General features: G+C 37.5%; 1 protein-coding gene across 4 annotated transcripts in view; it reads right to left on the bottom strand.

The window, feature by feature from the left end:
* Positions 1-7,258: 7,258 nt before the first annotated feature.
* LOC115220510 (myb-related protein A) overlaps positions 7,259-21,030 on the bottom strand; it is a 156,481-nt gene continuing 142,709 nt past the window's right edge. For 2 of the 4 annotated variants that reach the window (XM_029790647.2, XM_029790646.2), the window contains exons 16-18: positions 14,554-14,670; positions 12,475-12,504; positions 7,259-7,418 (exon numbers count right to left, since the gene is read on the bottom strand). In XM_029790647.2, the coding sequence (XP_029646507.1) occupies positions 7,335-7,418; positions 12,475-12,504; positions 14,554-14,670 (231 nt within the window). In that variant the 3' untranslated portion in view covers positions 7,259-7,334. The remainder of the gene's footprint in view (positions 7,419-12,474; positions 12,505-14,553; positions 14,671-21,030) is intronic. The other 2 variants (XM_036510081.1, XM_036510082.1) reach the window with 2 other exon arrangements.

The following is a 21,030-nucleotide window of genomic DNA, read 5'->3' as shown; positions in this document are numbered from 1 at the left end:
TACTTACACTCTGTTGAGTATGCACACTGACATTACCCATCCATCGGCTCATACTGGCTTAATTCCTTGCGAGCTTACGCATATCCTCAGCAGTCACAGCCCATGTTTCACTGCCATGTAGCATGGCTGTTTCTACACATGCATCATACAGTCTACCTTCTACTCTGAGCGAGAGGCCCTTTGTCATCTGCAGAAGTAGGAGCTCTCTGAACTTTGCTCAAGCTATTCTTATTCTAGCAGCTACACTTTCAGCACACCCTCCCTCACTACTAACTAGGTCACGGAAGCTATCAACTACTTCTAGTTTTTCTCCCTGGAAGTTGGTCTCTGCGCATTTTCAGTGTTTATCGCTCCCGGGCATCTGCTACATACAAAAACTATCTTCCCAGTTAGCCTTCCCTTGATATTACTGCACCTCTTATGTGTCCATAGCTTACACTTGGTACATCTTATGGAGTTTCTACCTACGCCTCTACTACAGATCGAGCAGGGCCATCTACCTGAAGGGATTTGTAGTATACCTGCCTTCCTACTTATTAGGACTTTGGTTTTAGCTTGGTTGATTCTAATCCTTGTTTCCACACTTGAAACTTCTCTTGTTCTGATAGTGACTCCGCAATTAGAGCAAGGTCATCAGCATAGAGGAGCTCCCAGGGGCATCCTGTCTGGAATTCCTCCGTTATTGCCTGGAGGACTATGATAAATTGGAGGGGCTGAGGACTGGACCCCAACCTCCACCTTGAATTCTTCATTGAACTCGTTGCCAACCCCTACCATTCTTACAGCGTCCCTGTACATGGCTTGCACAGATCTCACTAACCATTCATCTATCCCTAGTTTCCTCATTGACCACCAGGTAAGGGATCGGGGGACCCTGTCAAAGGCTTTCTCCATGTCAATGAAAGCCAGGTACAGGGGCTTATCTTTGGCTAGGTATTTCTCCTGCAGCTGTCTTGCCAGAAATATGGCATCAGTGGTGCTTTTCCCTGGCACGAAACCAAACTGCATCTCATCCAAGTTGACTCTCTCCCTAATCAGTTGGGCTATGACCCTCTCTATAACCTTCATTACCTGATCCAACAGCTTGATACCTCTGTAATTATTTGTATCTAAAGTGTCATCTTTACCTTTGTAGCAATTGACTATTATGCTGCTACACCAGTCATTGGGTATCACCTGGTTAACTATATGGGTGACTAAGCTATAGCTGACACTGCCAGATATATTGAGCATCTCTGCAGTAATTCCTGATGGTCCTGGGGCTTTCCCTGTCTTCATGTTTCTAATTGCCTTGACTACCAAGGAACTGTCAACTCGGATAGCTGGTCCCTCTGTTGGGTCGACATTCGGCAGACTCTCTTTATTCAGCAACCTTTCATAGCGGCGTCTCCAAACCTCTCTCTTTGCATCCTCATTCAGCGCAAGTGAGCCATCATCCATGCGAACACATTTCTCTCCTACAACATCACGATTCTTTCTCATACACTGTCTTGCAACACAAAATACCTCAAGCTTTTCGTCCTCGTGGCGCAGAACATTGGCAAATTTTTTCTAATCTGCTTCTCCTCTGGCTAAATACACCTGCCTCCAAGCTTCCCTTCTGGCAGTCTGATACAATCCCCTGCTACCACCATTTTTCCAGTCTTTCCAAGCCTGTTTCTTTTCTCTAATAGCCCTGTCTACAACATTATTTTGGGTCGAGAGGGCACTTTGCACCAACCACAGATCTGGTCAGTTGCTCTCAGCAGGTTGTCCCTTAGAAACCTCCAGTTGTCTTCTACCCCATGTGAAGCTATAACCCCTTCAAGTAATATGTCCCTAAGTCTCTGTCCATTCACAGGATCTTTAAGCTTCCTGATCCTTCTTCTCCATGTTGGTAGTCTTCTGGTCGTCCTCTTAGTCCTGATCCTAAAGTCACTGTTGTGGAGTACATTCTTCGCCTGGGAAGGTTTTGGCATTTATAAGCAGCCATCTTTTCCTTTTTCTGGCAAGGATGTAGTCAATTTGGCTAGTATGTCGGCCCGATCGGTACGGTAGGCTGGTAGGTTTCCTGAAGTTAGTTTTGCAAACCATAAGATCGTTCGCATCGCAGAACTCCAGCAGCCTGGTTCCCTCCTCATTGCAGGAACCATAACCATAGCCTCCATGGAAGCCCCCAGCATGTTGTCCATTGAAGTCACCAGCCACAAAGAGAAGGTCCCTGTCGTTCGTCAACAAGGTAGTCTGCAGTAGGGTGTCATAGAATCGGTCTTTCTGGCTGAGGGGCATAGGCCAATATAATGGTTGCTAATCCATGATGAAGCACTAATCTAATCTTAAGTATTCTGTTGCATACCTTGATTACCTTATCTAACCATATTTCAGCAAGAAGTATACCCACGCCCTCGACCCCGTCAGTGTTCCCAGCCCAGAAAATCTTGTACCTGTGTTCTTTGCCTGTGAGGAACCTAGCAGAACCTCCTCTCCACCTCACTTCTTGGATGCAACACATATCGACACATCTCCGTTCAAGCATCTCAACAATCTCGCCAGACCTACCTTTCAGTGAGCCAACCCTGAGGGTGTGGGAGGTATGGGCCCTAGGACCTTCGGACGGGGGACAGTAGCTTCATGTACCTGAAAAGAAAACTCACATTTGGCAGGATTCATAGACAAACAATAGACTTAAGTTCAAACCGCATACACTACACTATCATATTTTGCACTGTATGATCACTACCTTATATAGAAGGGGGTGGGGGTGGCGTAAGCCTTTTGAAGTGTTCATGAGAGACAACCAAGGATGACAAAAGTGGGACTTCCGGTAAAGGTGGAGGGGTTGGGAGGGCGGGTGCACCGCGAAAACTAGCAGCCATGAAGGGGGCGCATCTCATCTCTTGGAGAAGGAATACTTCGTTGTAGGTATTAAGCCATGAAGGGGGCACATCTCATCTCTTGGAGAAGGAATACTTCGTTGTAGGTATTAAGAGACATTATTGAGAGAAGGTTTATGTTGCAGATTTAGGGAAGATGTGTGAGCTAAATTTGTCTTAGACATCGATAAGTAAGAAGGAACCATAGAGTTATATATTGAACATGAGACGTGAAACTGAAATAGACAGAGTAAAACAGAATAGAGATAAACTAAAAGGGTTAAATCTTAGATGTGGTGTGCAAGAGAGACGACTGCACTGGTACGGTCATGTGGTGAGAATGGATGAGGATACCTGTGTGAAAAAGTTCCACACCCTAGCCGTTGAGGGAACCTGTGGAAGAGGTAGACCTGGGATGAAGTGGTGAAGCATGACCTTCGAACATTAAGCCTCACCAAGGAAATGACTAGCAACCGAGACCTTTGGGAAAATGCTGTGCTCGAGAAGACCCGGCAAGCCAGATGAAACCATAACCCGTGGCCTATGCCAGGAGCATAACCAGCCCACTTATGCATAACTTTTCCTTCTTTGGTCACTAAACTTTGCTTGCGAAGACCTGTTGAGGCAAGTGAAATCAAAATCATTTCGATGACTGGCATCCGTGCTAGCGGGGTGCAAAGAGCACCATACGAGTGTGAGCGTTGACAGGGCGGCAGCTATTCGAGTATGATCGTTACCAGCGTCGCCTTACTGGCACTTATGCCTGTGCTAGTAGGGTGCCAAGAACACCATCCGAGCGTGATCGTTGCCAGAGGAGCCAACTGGCTTCTGTATCCGTGGCACGTAAAAGGGCACCATTCGAGTGTGATCATTACCAACGTCGCTTCACTGGCACATGTAAAAAGATTCGAGCGAGGTCATTGCCAGTACCGCCTGACTGGCCCCCGTGCAGGTGGCATGTAAAAAGCACCCACTACGCTCTCAGAGTGGTTGGCTTTAGGAAGGGCATCCAGCTGTAGAAACTCTGCCAGACAAAGACTGGAGCCTGGTGCAACCATCTGGTTACCAGCCTTCAGTCAAAACCGTCCAACCCATGCTAGCATGGAAAACGGACGTTAAATGATGATGATTCTATACCAGATCATGGTATACTTTTGCAATACATTTGGAGGCAGGTTATTTTATCCCCAAAATAAACTTTCAAGCAAAGTGAACAACTCCTTGAATTTGGCTGATAACCATAAAATTCAAAAAGATAAATAGAAGACAGACTGAGAAAGCCAACATTAGAAAATGGAATATTCTCAGGGGATGATCAATTAAAACAATTTGTTGTTTAATTTTTTCTAAAAATACTATATTTTCAAATTTACTTTGCTTCAATTTGTTTAATTTATCCATAAGGTGAGTGATAAATTCTGCTTAGTTATATTAGTGAATACTTTCATTTGGTATATAATAGAAAAACACATTGACAATGTTTCTATTTACTAAATAACCAAATATAAATGCAATTTTCTTCAATTGAAAATTCAATAATGTACATAATTCCTATTTAATAGCTTATTTAGTTGAATATTAACGAATGCCTAATTTTGTATGGTATTTATACACAATTTAAATAATCTTATATTTCACTGTGTTTACTTGTAATTAGAGTAGCATTGGGGTAAAAATTCATCTTAGGTATTTATGTAAAAAAAATTCTGCTATGTTTCAAATACAGTAATAGTACACCAATTAACAAAAAAGTTATACAGTGGCGAAAATAGATTTAAGACCGATGATAAAAGTTCTATTTCTTACAAAATATTTTGTTACTAACACCATACAAATTATTTTTATCTTTTACACCTTATGCAGAATTTATTTCTCTTTCAAATGATGCAGACAATAACTATTTTTATACAACTTGAAGAATTCTAATGCTAAATTAATATAAACATTTCAAATTTACTGGCAAAATTAGTTTAAGACCATGTAATATGTGTGCAAATTTTTTTGCCAAAATGGGTGGTCACACAACGAGCCTAAAGGCACTATATAGTGTTATAATTTAACATTATTATACAATTGATTAATAATGGGAAAACAACGTAGCCTTAGTCCGGTAACGAGAGCAAAAATCATATTATTCCACCAGCAAAAAGTTTCCTTTGCGAACATCAGCAAGCAAGTGGAGTAAAACGGCTCGCATGCAAGTGTGGAAGTTATACTCAGAGACTGATCAATATAAAGATCAGCAAAGGACTGGTCCCCCAAGAAAAACGACGGTGTAGTTGGACCATCAAATCCACTGACTTTCGGAAGGCAACTGAATGCTGATAGACACTGAAATTTGTAAACAATTGTCCAATGAGAATGGTGTTATTGTACACCACAAACCGTTTAAGAGAATTTGGACTACATGGACGAATCGCTAGGAAAAAGCCAATAATATCCGAAAGAAATCGATTCAAACGCCTTAATTTCGCAAAAAGCCATGCTCAATGGACTACTGAAGATTGGTGTAGGGTCCTTTGGAGTGATGAGTCACGCTTCTGTATATTTGGATCAGATGGTAAAACATACGTCAAACGTCGCCCAACTGAGGAATTCCATCCAAAATGCGTGAAAAAGATAGCGCAAGCAGGGGTGGAGGTGTGATGGCATGGGTGGCTTTGGTGTTGGCCCTCTAGTTGAAGTTGATGGAAGGCTAAATAGTGTAGGTTATATGAATCTACTAAAGGATAATGTTGTGCCATATTTGACTCACCAATAGTCCTGTGCAGAAAGCCAAAAAGGTTATGGAATTATTTGATCACCATAATATTGAGGTAATCGAATGGCCTCCCCAGAGCCTGGACCTGAATTATGTTTCCAAAAAAGTCCATGCTAAAAAAACATCTAATGTAAAATAATTATTCAATTATATCAATGAAATATGGCAAAACATTCCCTTAGGATTTTTGTAATCACTTAGCGAATTCAATGCCAAGGCGTTCTTCAGCCGTTATCAAGAATAAAGGCCACAGCACAAAGTACTAATATGTATTTCGTTCTTGTTGCAAATTTGTGCCACAATCTTATGTTTTAAATAAAATTATAATGATACGGTCTTCAACTAATTTTGCCGGTAAATTTGAAACGTTTATATTAATTTAGCATTAAAATTCTTCGAGTTGTATAAAAATTGTCTGCATCATTCGAAAGAGAAATTAAATTCTGCATAAGGTGTAAAAGGTAAAAGTAATTTGTATGGTGTCAGTAACAAAATATTTTTGTAAGAAATAGAACTTTTATCATCGGTCTTAAATTTATTTTCGCCAGTGTAGTTGTTAATGAAACCCATCTAAATTCTGGGTTTTTAAAATTGGATTTTAACTCACAGGAGATATATAGGAAAACAACACTTCAAATAGAAAAATGGCAGTATGTTCTGGCATTTTATTCACCAGAAAGGATAGAAATGGCATAAACAAAAAAAAGAATTTTTTTCTTTTTTTTCAAATAGAGAAAAATAAGCAAGCACACACATTGTTAATGGTAATTTTCCATTTATTTTAAATAAGACAAAAACATTAATCAGCATACTGGGTAAATATGTTATAATTCAGGCTCACATTATAAATTTTAATATTTTAAAAATATTTGGTTCTACATTTTATAAATAATTTCATAAAAATAAGTGATTTAAATGATGATTAAAATTACTTTAATATTCCAATTTTAATATTCATAAAATTGATTTTAATATACCAATTTTAATATTTATAAAATTATCTTAAAATGTTAAATCTAGAATTCATAGTTTTGTAAGATAAACATGATATTAAAAGTAATTTTTACATAAAATGTGATAAAATATTTACAATTTTGAATAAATTTTGAAATTGAAATGCACAAGAGATTTTCAGTTCACAATATATACTAGAGGCATGTTTATCTGTATATTTGTGTATATTTTATAAAAGTGTGGCACTAGCTCTTTTTGTAAATATTGAATTAAAAATTTGCACCAGAAAAACTTCCTAAAATGAAAAATAAAATTACTCAAAAGTTAGCAAGCCATTTCAATATAGATGAAAAATAAGCATAATTTTAACTAATACTTTAAAAAAAGGAAAATACCATGCAAAAGTGGATTGCAAAATGGATTAAACTTGATGAATCTAAGAGCTAAGAGCATAAAGGTTCATTGTTAGAAAACTTGGCAACATGCAAAACCAAGGTTTAAAAAATATTTACCAAAATTATGAAATTTGGTAAACCATAATTACCAACTTATTAATTTTGCTTTGCTAAATATTCCTATTTCTCTTTTTCATTTATGAAAATAAAATAATTTGGAAATTCATACTATAACACTTATTAAAAAATCTGTGTGAAGCTTTCTTAAATTACAAAGTATATTTTGTTTTTTTTCCTTTTTAGTTTACACAGCCATCACAGATACATTCAATTTCAACAAATGTGATTTGTGTTTAGTTTTCTTTCTTCTCTTTATCTCGTGTAACTTCTGGCTAATTCTGTCATTTCAATTTGATCTTTCGTTTTCCCACAGGCATGTTCGTAAAAATGATCTATCTACAAAAAAAAAAAACAGTTAAAATAATAAAGATTTATAGATTGCGTAATTTCATTCTCTCATTCATGAACAGTGTACAATTCTCAATAATCATGTTTATAATGAGGGAAACAATTAGTTTTAAAATCTCTGAGCGAGAAGTAACACAGCAGTCCTGATTATGATGATGTTACTACTTATTTTAGCCCCAGAAAAACAGCTTTTCCAGCTGACTACCGATGGACAACATGTTTATAATGCTCTTTAGAAGACTAATAGTCACCTGAACATTGGATAGGTTTTTACAAATTGGAAATAGATGACACCACTTGTATGAGAGTGATATTTGTTTACATCCACCTCAGTAGAATTGAGGCTGTCAAACCTTCCTCCACAATTCATCTGTTCTCTTCACTTCCCACCAAACAGAACATATCCTTTGTGTCCAACTCATTCCATTTCTCTAATCATCTGTCACACTATTCTGTGTCGTATTCATATTGTACCTGGACGTCACACCTCATTTTTTTGTCTTTTCATTTTCCAGGTGAACAAGCCATGTATGCATCTCTTCAAAAAGACACCAGCTATCATATCTCCCTCTATCATAGTTTCTTACTCCAGTCTATACCCTGCTCAGTTGAGGAGTCTTAATCTTGTGGGTATTTCATGGCCTCACCAGTGCTAGTGCCACCTAAAAAGAAACTAGTATACTCTGTTAAGTGGTTCACATTTAGGAAGAGCATCCAGTTGAAGACGCCGGGCTTAAACACACAGAACCTGACAGAGTCCTCTGCTCATCTGTTCGTGTCAAAGAGTCCAACCTATGCCAACATGGAAAAAGGGACTTGAAATGATATGAAACAGGCTTCTTTCAGTTTTCATCAACCAAATCTACTCACTAGGATTGGCCGGTTAAAGGATTTAGTAGACAATACTTGCCCAAGATGCCATGTAGTGAGAGGAAGCTTCTTAACACAGTCAAGTCTGTGCCTACACACACACAATGTCCACTATATACACAACACAGATCAGATGGAATTTGAGGAAGATTTTCTATAGCATGATGCCCTGCTTGTTGCCAACCCTCACCTGTTTCCAAGCAAGGTAACATTTCTCCATGACTGGACATGTTTTCACAGAAGACTGAAAATGAAGGATACTGCTTATACGACAGTGATATTCATTTCTAGCTGTTGTATAATGTCATCACAAAGAAACAAATACACACAAACACATCCAATGGGCTTCTTTCAGTTCCACCTACCAAATTTACTCAAACAGCTTTGGCTGGTAGAGGATATTTGCTCAAGATGTCATGCAGTAGGACAAAACCCAAACCCATGTAGTTGGTTAGCAAACTTCTTAATCAGACAACCAAGTTTGTACCTACTATACATATATACACAACTCTCTCTCTCTCTTTATATATATATATATATATATATATATATATATATATATATATATATATATATATATATGTAGAGAGAGAGAGAGTATATATATATATGATGAAAGGAAGAAAATGGAGTATTGTGGATGTATAAATAATTTATTTGTATGATATAATGAGGCTGAACGATTTTTTTTTTTTATAAAAACAATACCAATAAATTATAAAGCTCTAAAAGAAATGGCAAATGACAACATATGTTTCGATTCATGCCCCAAGGTGAATAGTAATTCTAAGAATTTGGATAGGGGAGAATTATATAATAAAATAAATGAAAGATAAGTTAGATAGTAAAAAAATATTAGTTGACCATTATAGATGAATAATTTTCATACAGTTCAGGAAATCTATGGATGCATAGTGTTCACATCATATTATGTCATATTTAAAATCAGGTATAGACAAAAGTTTGAAAAATCTAACCGTTATGATATGTATCTTAAAAGCCTTAAATGTGAACACTTATTTGTCAATATATAAGATGTATTATAGGAACCCACTAATTTGGAGATTTGAGGTTCAAGGAATTAAGTCATTTATTAATATGTATAAGAAACTCCCTTATTTTTTTAACCTAATTTTTGACAAAAAAGGGTTCCTTACACACATTAAAATATGGTACTTCCATATATATGCGTACGTACTTACTCATATACACACATATGCATATATTCACACAAGACACACAGACACACACACTCAAAATATATATTTATTAAATTTAGTTTCATTTATCAGAAAGGTTCAGTTGTTAGAGTTATGTAATGTTAAGTTTAATATCTAGAATTGATCAGGTCAACTAAAAAGAAAAATTGAATGAGAGAGTGAAGGGGAAAAAGAATAAATAAAATTTAGTAGAATATATGGAAGCATATATTGGGTATTTGTTATAATGTAGCATATGTTTGTAATTATTAATTATTAGCTAAATAAATAAGGAAGTAAATTGGAGATCATTTCATTATATGTAGAAATAGCGTATTACATTACATGAAGACAAAAAAAGACAATATTTGTATTTATGATTGATTGTTTTTTTGCTAAGGTAAATTAGATTAGAACTATTTAGCAGTTAAATGAAGTGTTGATATTTAAACAAATCTTTCAACCTCATTATATCATATGAATAAATTATTTATACATCCATAATTTTCCATTTCCTTCCTTTCATCATTATTAACAATACGTATTACAATAATAAACCCTAACATATCGCTGAATCATTCTCTTTATATGATGGTGATTAACCAGTGAAATTTTTGGATTATTTTATCCCTAATGAGGACCCTCCGCCGCCATCCATCCATCCATACATCCATACATACATACATACACGTATTAGCTGTTGGTATTTGCAGCAGATTTATACAAACAAATAGCCTTTATATATGCATCATAATTATTTTAACATCTGCTTTCTCATGCTTACATGAGCATGGGAGAATTCACTGGGTCAGATACCTTTTCTTTCACCAACCCTCATCTGTTTGCATGCAAGGTAGTATTGGCCCCCTGGCTGGACATATTTTCATAGAAGAGTTTTAATGCTTGTATGATGTCAAGACACATCACATACATACATGTCTTCAATGGTCTTCTCTCAGTTTCTCTCAACCAAATCCATTCATAAGGCTTTATAAAGCAGAAAACACTTTTCCAAAGTGCCATACAATGGAATTGAACCTGAGACCATATGAGTGGGAAACAAACTTCTTAAGCACACACCCATGTCTCCACCTCACTCAGCCCCTCTTTCTCTGTGTGTATGTATGAACACACACACACAAAAGAACATATATGCAAAACAAACCAAAGAAAATAGACCTGAATACCAAAGGTAGAGTGAAATCTCGTTTTTTTGCTGAATGCAAAACATGACTCATAAGACCTCCATTCATATGATTTTTTTGAGTCACTATCTCAACCTGAACACCAATCCATCACAAGCTCACTCATTTACAGTTGAGTGGACTAGAGCAGCATGAAATGAAGTGCTTGGCTCAAGAACACAACACACAACCAATCTGGGAATCAAAAGCATGATCTTGCAATTGTGACTGCAACACCCTGACCACCACCAAGGGTCACACATTGTGATTAGTGCTTAAAATACTTGGACCAAAGAAAATATTTTCAAACAAAAATTGTTACAGGAATTAAAAATCTGAAGATTATAAACACATGAAAAAATAGATCAAAGCAAAACGACTGAGTATCACGAAGAAAGAGATTCAGCTATAACTTGTTTAATCTAAGCCAATATAGAAAGGAGACATAAAATTATGAAGAACATGTATGTGTGTGTGTGTGGTTGTGAGCGTATGCGCATGTATGTATATACATATGCTTTAACACTGACGTCTCCCATGGTTCAGACAATTAGTTGATGCCTTTTCTTGTCATCAGCCTTAACCTATTTCCAAGTAAAGGAATATTTCCACATGGCCAGACATGTTTTCATGGAATACTATAAATGAAGGAGAGTACTTACATGATGATCACACTCATTTACATATATTGCTCGATGTCAAGGCAACAAGACAGTAGCACATGCATGCACACACATGTAGGTTTCTGATCTACCAGGTCCACTCTACCTGAGACTATGGTAGAAAACTTTTGCCCCATGTATCACACAGTGGGACTGAACCCAAAACCATGTGGTTGCAAAACAAACTTCTTACCACACAACCATGGTTATGTGTTTTGTTTCTGTCTACATGTTAGTATGAAAATATTTATGTGTATGACTGTTTGCATTTATGCATATATTTATAATTATGTATTTGTATATGTGCATGTAAATGTGTATTTGCCACCTTGCTGTACTCAAGAAGAACCCATACTCTATAGTAGAAGTGTTAAGGTTATTGACCCTGGTGAAGAGAATTGGCCTACAAGAATCCCATGCTGGTACCATGTAAAAAGCACTTGTGCCGTACCACATAAAAGCGCTCACGAGGTGCTATATAAAGTGGTTGGTATTAGGAAAGGCATCCAGCCATGGAAATCAAATCAGACTGGTGCCTGGTGCAGCTCTCCAGCCCTGATCAAATGGTCCAACCCATGCTAGCATGGACAATACATGTAAAATAATGATGATGATGATACCCTACTCCATCACAATTGCCTTCCCAAAAGATTTTATACATATGTTCACAAGGAAATTGAGTAAGTAGCCCAACTGTGTAATATACACATTAATCTTCCAGCATCTCCATTTTGCAGAGATGGGCAGATCACCATGGTTGTTTTGTTATCTGCACGAAATTCAAAGTCCTGAGATCAGCCTTCACTATTTCATCACATTTTCTGCAAGCTCATTAAGTAATGAGTACTTTTTTATAAGGCTGTCCTCATCCATATGCATCACATATCTGTACAAGAAGATGTAGTGTGCAACAGCACACTGTATCTGATTCTTCTATGTCCAATTTTTTTCCCCAACATATTTGTACTTTGTGTTCATGTACAGTGAGATTACACATCCAAAGGAGCATGCTAACTTCTTTATTCTTATTTGACTAAATCTATTTGCCATGTTTATTATTTTGCATCTAATTTCACTGCAATAAAAGCAACTGATTGAATATATTTTTAAGCAATAAAATTCAACTTACCTCAGAAATGAAATTTCTTTTCGACTTTATCTGCATCAGATTGAGATTTCAAAAAGAAAATGAATTTTAGTATTAATAGAATCAATGATAAGGAAATGAGTTGTTAAACTACGAAAGAGGTAAAGAAACTAGGTGTAACATTAACTGGCTTGAAAATATATACTTAAACTTAAGACATTTAGAGAAGATTCATTCAAGTACAAAACATGATAATTGAAAACTCTTCTGAGAAGAAATTAAAGCATTGATGAGAGAAAAAATTATACACAGTAAGATATAGGAAATTATTTAAAAATAAAATTACAATCTTATATAAATATTCCAACTCCAAAGTACTGTTTATATTCCAACCCACCCAAAAATCTACTCTTTCTTCCAAGCCCAAAGCTTCAGGGCTATCACTATGACTGCTGGTAGATCTAAAGACACTGCAGAGAAGAGTGGATGTATGCTATCTACAAGAGGTTTGTAAGAATTAGCACTTCCTTCTCAAAGCTTGGATTCGAAATCAGACCCAAGAATCATTGGTCGTAAAATACCAATGCACAAAAAGGCGCGAAATCAGAATCTCTTTGTTCTGACAAAAAATGATGGATCGTCTCCCTTCGACCTCTGACCCGAGCAGGTCAGGCGAAGTTTAACAGGACGACCAGCGACCTACTGTACGCAATAACACTCTTGCGGTATATCTATTTTTCTGGCTATTTGAGATGTTATAAATAGAACGGAGAAATAGGTATCTGGAAGAAGCCGAACCAACATTTAAGAGAACGTCACGCATTTATGAGGACGACGAAAGAATATTCAGAAAGGTGACTCTGTACTGCATGATTTACACACACACACACACACACACCATCAAACATATTCTGCTTTAATGTGTATCCTGTATTATGCATTCCTTTAAAATGTATTATTTGCAACCACTATTTGATATGCATTTTGTACAAGCGATGTGTAACATTGCTTACAAATTGATGTAGTGATAATAAATCTTTAATTTATTACAAAGCACTTATGTATTTATTAATACATCCACGCATCCACTACAGGTTAAATAGGAGGCCTCAACCAGATTCCCTGCTTGTGAGATGCTGTGCAGGAAAAGATCCTTGCAAACATGGAAAAATGGATGTAAATAGGGTAGTAATTCTAAATCAGATCATAAATTCATAGCAATTTTAAAATCATAATATTATATTGTAACTAGCATTACGACCCATCTTTGCCGGGTCATAGTGCTAGTTCATGTATATATGTGTACATATTACATGTACATCTATATATATATACATCTACACATAAAATACAAAATACAAAGTTATATCTTGATATCGCTAGTGATAACAATACTGAAAATATATAACAGACTGGAATTGTAGGACTATTCCATTTCTGCACGCTAATTTTATTTTTAATTTATTCCCATTCATGTGAAACCCCTTATTCAAATTCAAATCCTTGATGCAATTTTATACCAATTGCTAGTTTTACTTTTGTTATGTTACGATTATATTATACTTTAGTTTGATTTTAATTATTACTTACTACATATAATTCAATTATTATTTTTATTGTTAAAGTGAAAGCATCTGACATAAAATAGAGAAATGTTTTTGTTTCACTTTTAACACGTAATACTGAAATAGTGGAGAAGATATGATATTGCTATGGGCTCGCCCTAGGCAAGAAGTTGAACATTTTTTTTGCCCATGAAACTACATGGACCCTAAGTAAGGCATGTGTAAAATTTGAATGAAATTGGTTGTGTAGTTCTCAAGTTTTAGGGAAACACATAGACAGACAGACACACATTCTCAGTTTTATATAGAGATTACCTTGTAATATCATTTATAAATATTATCATTCACGAGATTTCCAAACAACATATAAGAAAATTTTATTTTAATAAGACAAAGATTAAGCTTAGTCCTAATGCTAAATTTATTTGCAATAAACAATGCAGACATTTTCACTGCCACATTTTTGTACTGAATCTTCTTGAATTTGGATTGGATGTGGGTATTTTTATTGTGTATTTATTTGTTTTAGCAGCGTTTTAAAAATTGAATTACTTACCAATGGAGGGGATTTAGGCAATCTGCATACACCTTCCAGCTGTCCTTCAGCCAAAGTTTCTTTCATCAAATATGCAGGTGACAAGAGTAAACTATCATCACTAACTAATGACTTGCTCTAATAATAACACAAGATTTTTTAAAGATTATAGTTAAAAGCAAAAATGGAAAAGTGATTACAGCAGAGAAAAAAAGAATAAGACATTATCATGTACAATAAATTTTCATGAAACTCCTCTAAGCCTGACCACAGGCAAGCACTAACCATGCAGAAAAGAAAATGCAAAAGCTACATACATAAAAACCACAACCATCGACCAGCCATAATAAAAACTTTAGTCTAAGGAACTAGAAGAATATCCAATCCATGTGCCACACTCCATTACAATCATGAACTAAAAAAAAAAATTGGCATTAAGGAATAATTTCATAGGGGCACCTATGCGAGTCCAGCAAATACAATATTAAATAGGGTTCAAGTCATTCTACTAAGAACTAGATAAACATTTTCCAGTCACATAAATCGCAATTTTTTCAACTATAATAATTCAAAAGCCAGCTTTAGTTGCTTGTACAACACCACAGATCACAAACAAAAGCAAACATTAATCTGCTATAACTATACAAAAGCCAACATGTAGATTTTCGCACAAAATGACCATAACACCAAATAATAGTATGCATAAGAACTATACAGGATGCACAGAAGACATTTATCCATCTACAACCAGCACATATGTTCCTTTGGAAACAGAAATGAAACTGCATCGCCAGAGTGCATTTCAAAACTAGAGAACAATTCAGTTGAAAATATCTCTGAAGCACACTATATATTTACCTGCATGGATCAATGGAGTAAAAAGACTTGCTCTAATAATAATTTTTCTGAGAAACATTTCATCCTCTCTCCAAGAACTACAGCCACTAGACAGAAGGGGGAAAATTTTATCTTACTTATTTCAGTCATTGGAGTGTGGATACGCTAGGGCACTACCTTCAAGGGTTTTAGCTGAACATACTATCCCAGTACTGACATTTTTTTAAAGACTGGTACTTATCCTATCAGTCGCTTTAGCCAAACCACTAAGTTACAGGGCATAAACAAACCAACACTGGTTGTCCAACAATTTGTAGAGGACAAACACAGAGAGTAAAGTTACATAATGAATTTACTAGAACTATAAAAGAAAAATCATGTCTCTGAGGTTTTCTGTGAACCTACCAGCCAGTCAGTAGCCAGTTTGTCTGATATAAAAAAGATTGCAGAGCACATATCTTAGGTTAGTCAAGGTGCAGTGGAAAGAGTATCTAATGCGGAAAATGGCTTTTTCCAGTTCCACTCACAAGGCTATGGTTGGTCCAAGGCTATTAATAGAAGATACTTGCCCAAGGTACCACGCAATGGGACTGAACCCAAAATCACATGGTTGAAGAAACAAACTTCTTACCACAAAAACAATCTTTCACCTATACTGCACTAAATATTCTGAATACTCTCTCAGTGCTCCAGCATGGCCACAGTCAAATGACTCAAACAAATAAAAAATCATACATACTTGCACAGGTACACACACCACCACCTTCCCCATTTAGATTCCTTCTATATCCCCCCCCCCCTGTTATATTTACCTTTCCAATTACATGCTTACCTAATGGACCGGAACACCACATTTTCCGTATTAGCGACTCTTTCCACTGCACCTCCACTAACCTAAGATATGTGCTCTGCAATCTTTTCTATATCAGACAAACTGGCTACTGACTGGCTGGTAGGTTCACAGAAAACCTCAGAGACATGATTTTTCTTTTATAGTTCTAGTAAATTCATTATGTTTTCTACCATTAATTAGATTGCACATATCAACATCACAGAATGAATTACAATTCTATCTTGACAAGATTCATACATACACACATACATTTATATATGTGTATATATATTATCATTATTTAACCCTTTTGAAGCCCACCTGAAACTGCCTCTGGTTCTGTAGTACAAATGTCTTGTTTTCAAAAGTTCTGAATTAAAATCTTCCACTGAACCTTAGTCACAATTCATGTTCCTAACACTAGCTTAATGATAACTTATTCTACCAAATTCTTTGTTATATTTAAAATTAATTGAAAGAAACACAGAACATCTCAACAGAAATATGGTAACAAAAGGATTGATGTTCATTTTCCATACTGGCATAGGAGATGGCCAGATGAAGAGCTGCTCAGGCTCCAATTATCTGTTTTGGCATGGTTTCTATGGCTGGATGCCCTTCATAATGCCAACCACTTTACAGAGTATACAGGGTAATTTTTACTTGGTCATACCAAAATGCTTCATACGTGGCACCAGCATGGTTGCTTTTTATGTGACACCAGCATGAATGCATCTTAGGTGGCACTGGAATGGGTGCTTTTCTACATGGCATCAGCACAGGTGCTTTTAATGAGACGCCGAAACAGGTGATTTTTACAAGGCACCAGTACCTACAGGCCCATGCCTGCATATATGGATGGCCAGAAGTCTCAATCCCTTCTCATCTCAGTGTTGCCTAATGTTTGAAGATCATTTCTTACCACTTCATTCCACATCTTCCTGGGCCCAACCCTTCCATAGGTTCCCTCCACAATTAGAGATCGGCACTTCTTTATGCACTTGTCCTACCAGAGCACATAACACCTGATGTCTCTTATGCCCAATTTTTCTCTTAGATCATTTACACTGTTTTACGTGCATACTGACATTACCCATCAGTGATTTCGCTAGTCACTGAGGGAACTAGGTGCTTACTAAACTAGGTGCTTACTAAACTAGGTGCTAGCTTGATTCTTGGATATTTTTTCCTTCTCATTATCATTATCATTTAACATCTGTTTTCCATCCTGGCATGGGTTGGATGGTGTGACAGGAGTTGGCCAGCAGAAGAGCAGTCCAAGATCCATATGATTTGGCATGGTTTCTATGGCTGGATGCCCTTCCTAATGCCAACCACTTTAAAGTGTTTCCTTGATGCTTTTTACATAGCACCAACACCCACGAGCCAGCAAGGTTAGGAATGCTCAGCTAGAGGGGGATGCAGGGGACAGCCTGCATGCAAGGACAACCATGCCTTTACTTAGCTTCATGTGTCTTTTCAAGCAAAGCAAACTGCCAGGAGTCTCGACCTCGTCATCTCTGCAAGTCCCAACATCAGTAGATCCTTTTTTACTACTAAGTCCCACATCTTCCTGGGTCTACCCATTCGACATGTTCCTTCTACAATAAGTGATGGGCACCTCTTGATGCAACTGCCTTCATATGCATTACATGGCCATTCCAGCACAGTCTTCTCTCTTGCACACTACAACTGATGCCTCGTATACCCAGTTTTTCTCTCAAATCACTTACATTCTGTCATATATGCATACAGACATTATCCATCCAGCAGAGCATACTGGCTTCATTTCTTTCAAGCCTTTGCATATTTTCAGTAGTTACAGCCCATGTCTCATTGCCATGTAGCACAGCTGTTCATACAGGGACATCATAGAACCTGCCTTCATTACTAACAGAGGTAGTAGCTTTCTGAACTTCACGCAGCCTATTCTTATACTAGCAGCTGTGCTTTCAGAACAACCTTCTCCACTACCAACTTGGACACCTAAGTAACAGAAACTGTCTACTACCTCTAAGAATCACCAGTGACATTTGAAGGAGTCTATTTTTTTTTTCAACATACCTGGTGTTTAATCTACCTGCACATCTGCCACATGTAAAGACTGCTTTCTCTGTTAGTTTTCCAATGATACCGTTGCACCTCTTACATATCCATAGCTTGCACTGGGACACCATATAGAATTTCTCCAACACCTTTTCTACATATCAAGCAGGGCCATCTTCCTCAAGAGATCTGTAATTTGTCTATTTTCCTACTTATTAAGACTTTGATCTTTGCTAAATTAACTCTAAGGCCCTTTGATTTTAGTCTGTACATCCATACCTGAAATTTCTTCTCTAATTCTGGTAGCAATAAGAACAAGGTCATTGGCATAGAGGGGCTTCCAAAAGTAGCCAGTCTTAAATTGCTCAGTTATAACCTGGAGGACCATGATAAATAAGTGGGGGCTAAGAACCAAACCTTGGTGGACTCCTAGTTGTTAACTAAAATTCTTGCTATATTCATTGGCGACTATCACCATATTAACAATATCCCTGTACATGGCCAAGATCAAGGGGGTGTTTGAAGATCTTCCCAGGAGTACAGTGAGTAAAGCATGCATCAGGTTCTGGGGCCACCATGAGGTAGTAGAGGAAGCAGAGAGCAGCTACTCTGAGTAAACCATTGTCTCCCAGCCATAATCTAGTTGATACATTTTGATTTTTTAATAAATATATATATTTTTGGATGGGATATTGTTTCCTTTTCCTTTTATACAAACATACATGGGGGCTATGGTTTTGGTTCCCGCAACGAGGAGGGAACCAGGCTGCTGGAGTTCTGTGATGCAAAAGATCTTATGGTTTGTAACACTAACTTCAGGAAACCTGCCAGTCACCTATTCACCTACTGATCTGGTAGACACACTAGTCAAATTGATTAAATCCTCACCAGGAAATGGGAAAGATAGCTACTTATAAATCCCAAAACCTTCCCAGGTGAAGAATGCACCCCACAACACAGATTAGTAGCTAGCGACTTCAGGATCAGGCTAAATGGATGCCCAGAAGACGACCAGCATTTACAAGAAGGGTCTGGAAGCTTAAGGATCCTGTGAATGGACAAAGATTTAGAGACGTATTACTCAAAGCCTTTCACAAAATAGAGGGGGATATAGCATCACATGATGTGGAAGACAACTGGAGGCTTCTATGGGACAACCTGTTGAGGGCCACTGATCAGTTCTGTGGATGGTGAAAAGTCCCCTCTGGTATGGAATGACTGGAAGAACAGTGGTAGCAGGGAATTGTATCAGACTGCCAAAAGGGAAGCTAGGAGACAGGCTTATTTAGCCAGAAGAGAAGCAGATAAGAAAAAAGTTACCAATGTTCTGCATCGTGAAGACCAAAGACTTGAGGTATTTCATGATGCAAGGCAGTGCGTGAGAGAGAATCATGATATCATAGGAGAGAAATTTGTCCGCATGGATGACAGCTCACTTGCATTTAACAAGGCTGCAAGGAGAGAGACTTGGAGATGCCACTATGAAAGGTTGCTCAATAAAAAAAATGAATGGAAGAAAGAGAGTTTGCCGAATGTCAACCCAACAGAGGGACCAGCTATCTGAGTTGATAGTACCTTCGAAGATAAAGCAATTAAGGGTATGAAGACAGGGAAAGTCCCCGGCCCATCAGAAATCACCAGAGATGCTTAAATTATCTGGCTGTGTCGGCTATAGTCTAGTCACCCATATAGTCAACCAGGTGATACATGAAGGAGTCATACCCAATGACTGGTGTAGCAGCATAATAGTCAACTGCTACAAAGGTAAAGGTGATGCTTGAGATACAAATAATTACAGATGTAGCAAGTTGTTGGATCAGGTAATGAAAGTAACGAGAGGATCATAGCCCAGCTAATTAGGGAGAGGGTCAGTCTAGATGAGATGCAGTTTGGGTTCGTGCCAGGGAAAAGCACCACTGATGCTATATTTCTGGTAAGGCAGCTGCAGGTGAAATACCTAGCCAAGGATAAGCCCCTGTACCTGGCTTTCATTGACATGGAGAAAGCCTTTGACAGGGTCCCCCAATCAGGAAACTAGGGATAGATGAATGGTTAGTGAGAGTGCAAGCCATGTACAGGGATACTGTCAGTAAGGTGAGGGTTGACAACGAGTACAGTGAAGAATTCCAAGTAGGGGTAGGCCTCCACCAAGGATCAGTCCTCAGCCCCCTCTTTTTCATTATAGTCCTCCAGGCAATAATGGAGGAATTCAAGACAGGATGCCCCTGGGAGCTTCTCTATGCTGATGACCTTGCTCTAACTGTTGAGTCACTATCAGAACTAGAGAAGTTTCAGGTGTGGAAGCAAGGATTAGAATTGAAGGGCCTTAGAGTCAACCTAGCAAAAAACAAAGTCTTAATAAGTAGGAAGGCAGACAAACCATAAATCCCTTCAGGTAGAAACTCCATAAGATGTACCCAGTGTAAGCTATGGACACATAAGAGGTGCAGCAATATCAAAGGAAGGCTAACTGGGAAGATAGTTTCTGTATGTGGCTGATGCTCAGGAGCAATAAACACTAAAAACGTACAGAGAACAGCTTCCATCACATGTCAGGGGGAAACAACTACAAGTAGTTGATAGCTTCCATTACCTAGGTGACCAAGTCAGTAGTGGGGGTGGATGCTCTGAAAATGTAGCTGCTAAAATAAGAATAGCCTGGGCAAAGTTCAGAGAGCTCTTACCGATGCTGGTGATAAAGGGCCTCTCACTCAGAGTAAAAGGTAGACAGTATGATGCATGTGTGCGAACAGCTATGCTACATGGCCTTGACTGCTGAGGAC

This window comes from Octopus sinensis, linkage group LG16, assembly GCF_006345805.1.
Source record: "Octopus sinensis linkage group LG16, ASM634580v1, whole genome shotgun sequence".
Classification (NCBI taxonomy): Eukaryota; Metazoa; Mollusca; class Cephalopoda; order Octopoda; family Octopodidae; genus Octopus; species Octopus sinensis.
This window is presented reverse-complemented; position numbering and strand designations above follow the sequence as displayed.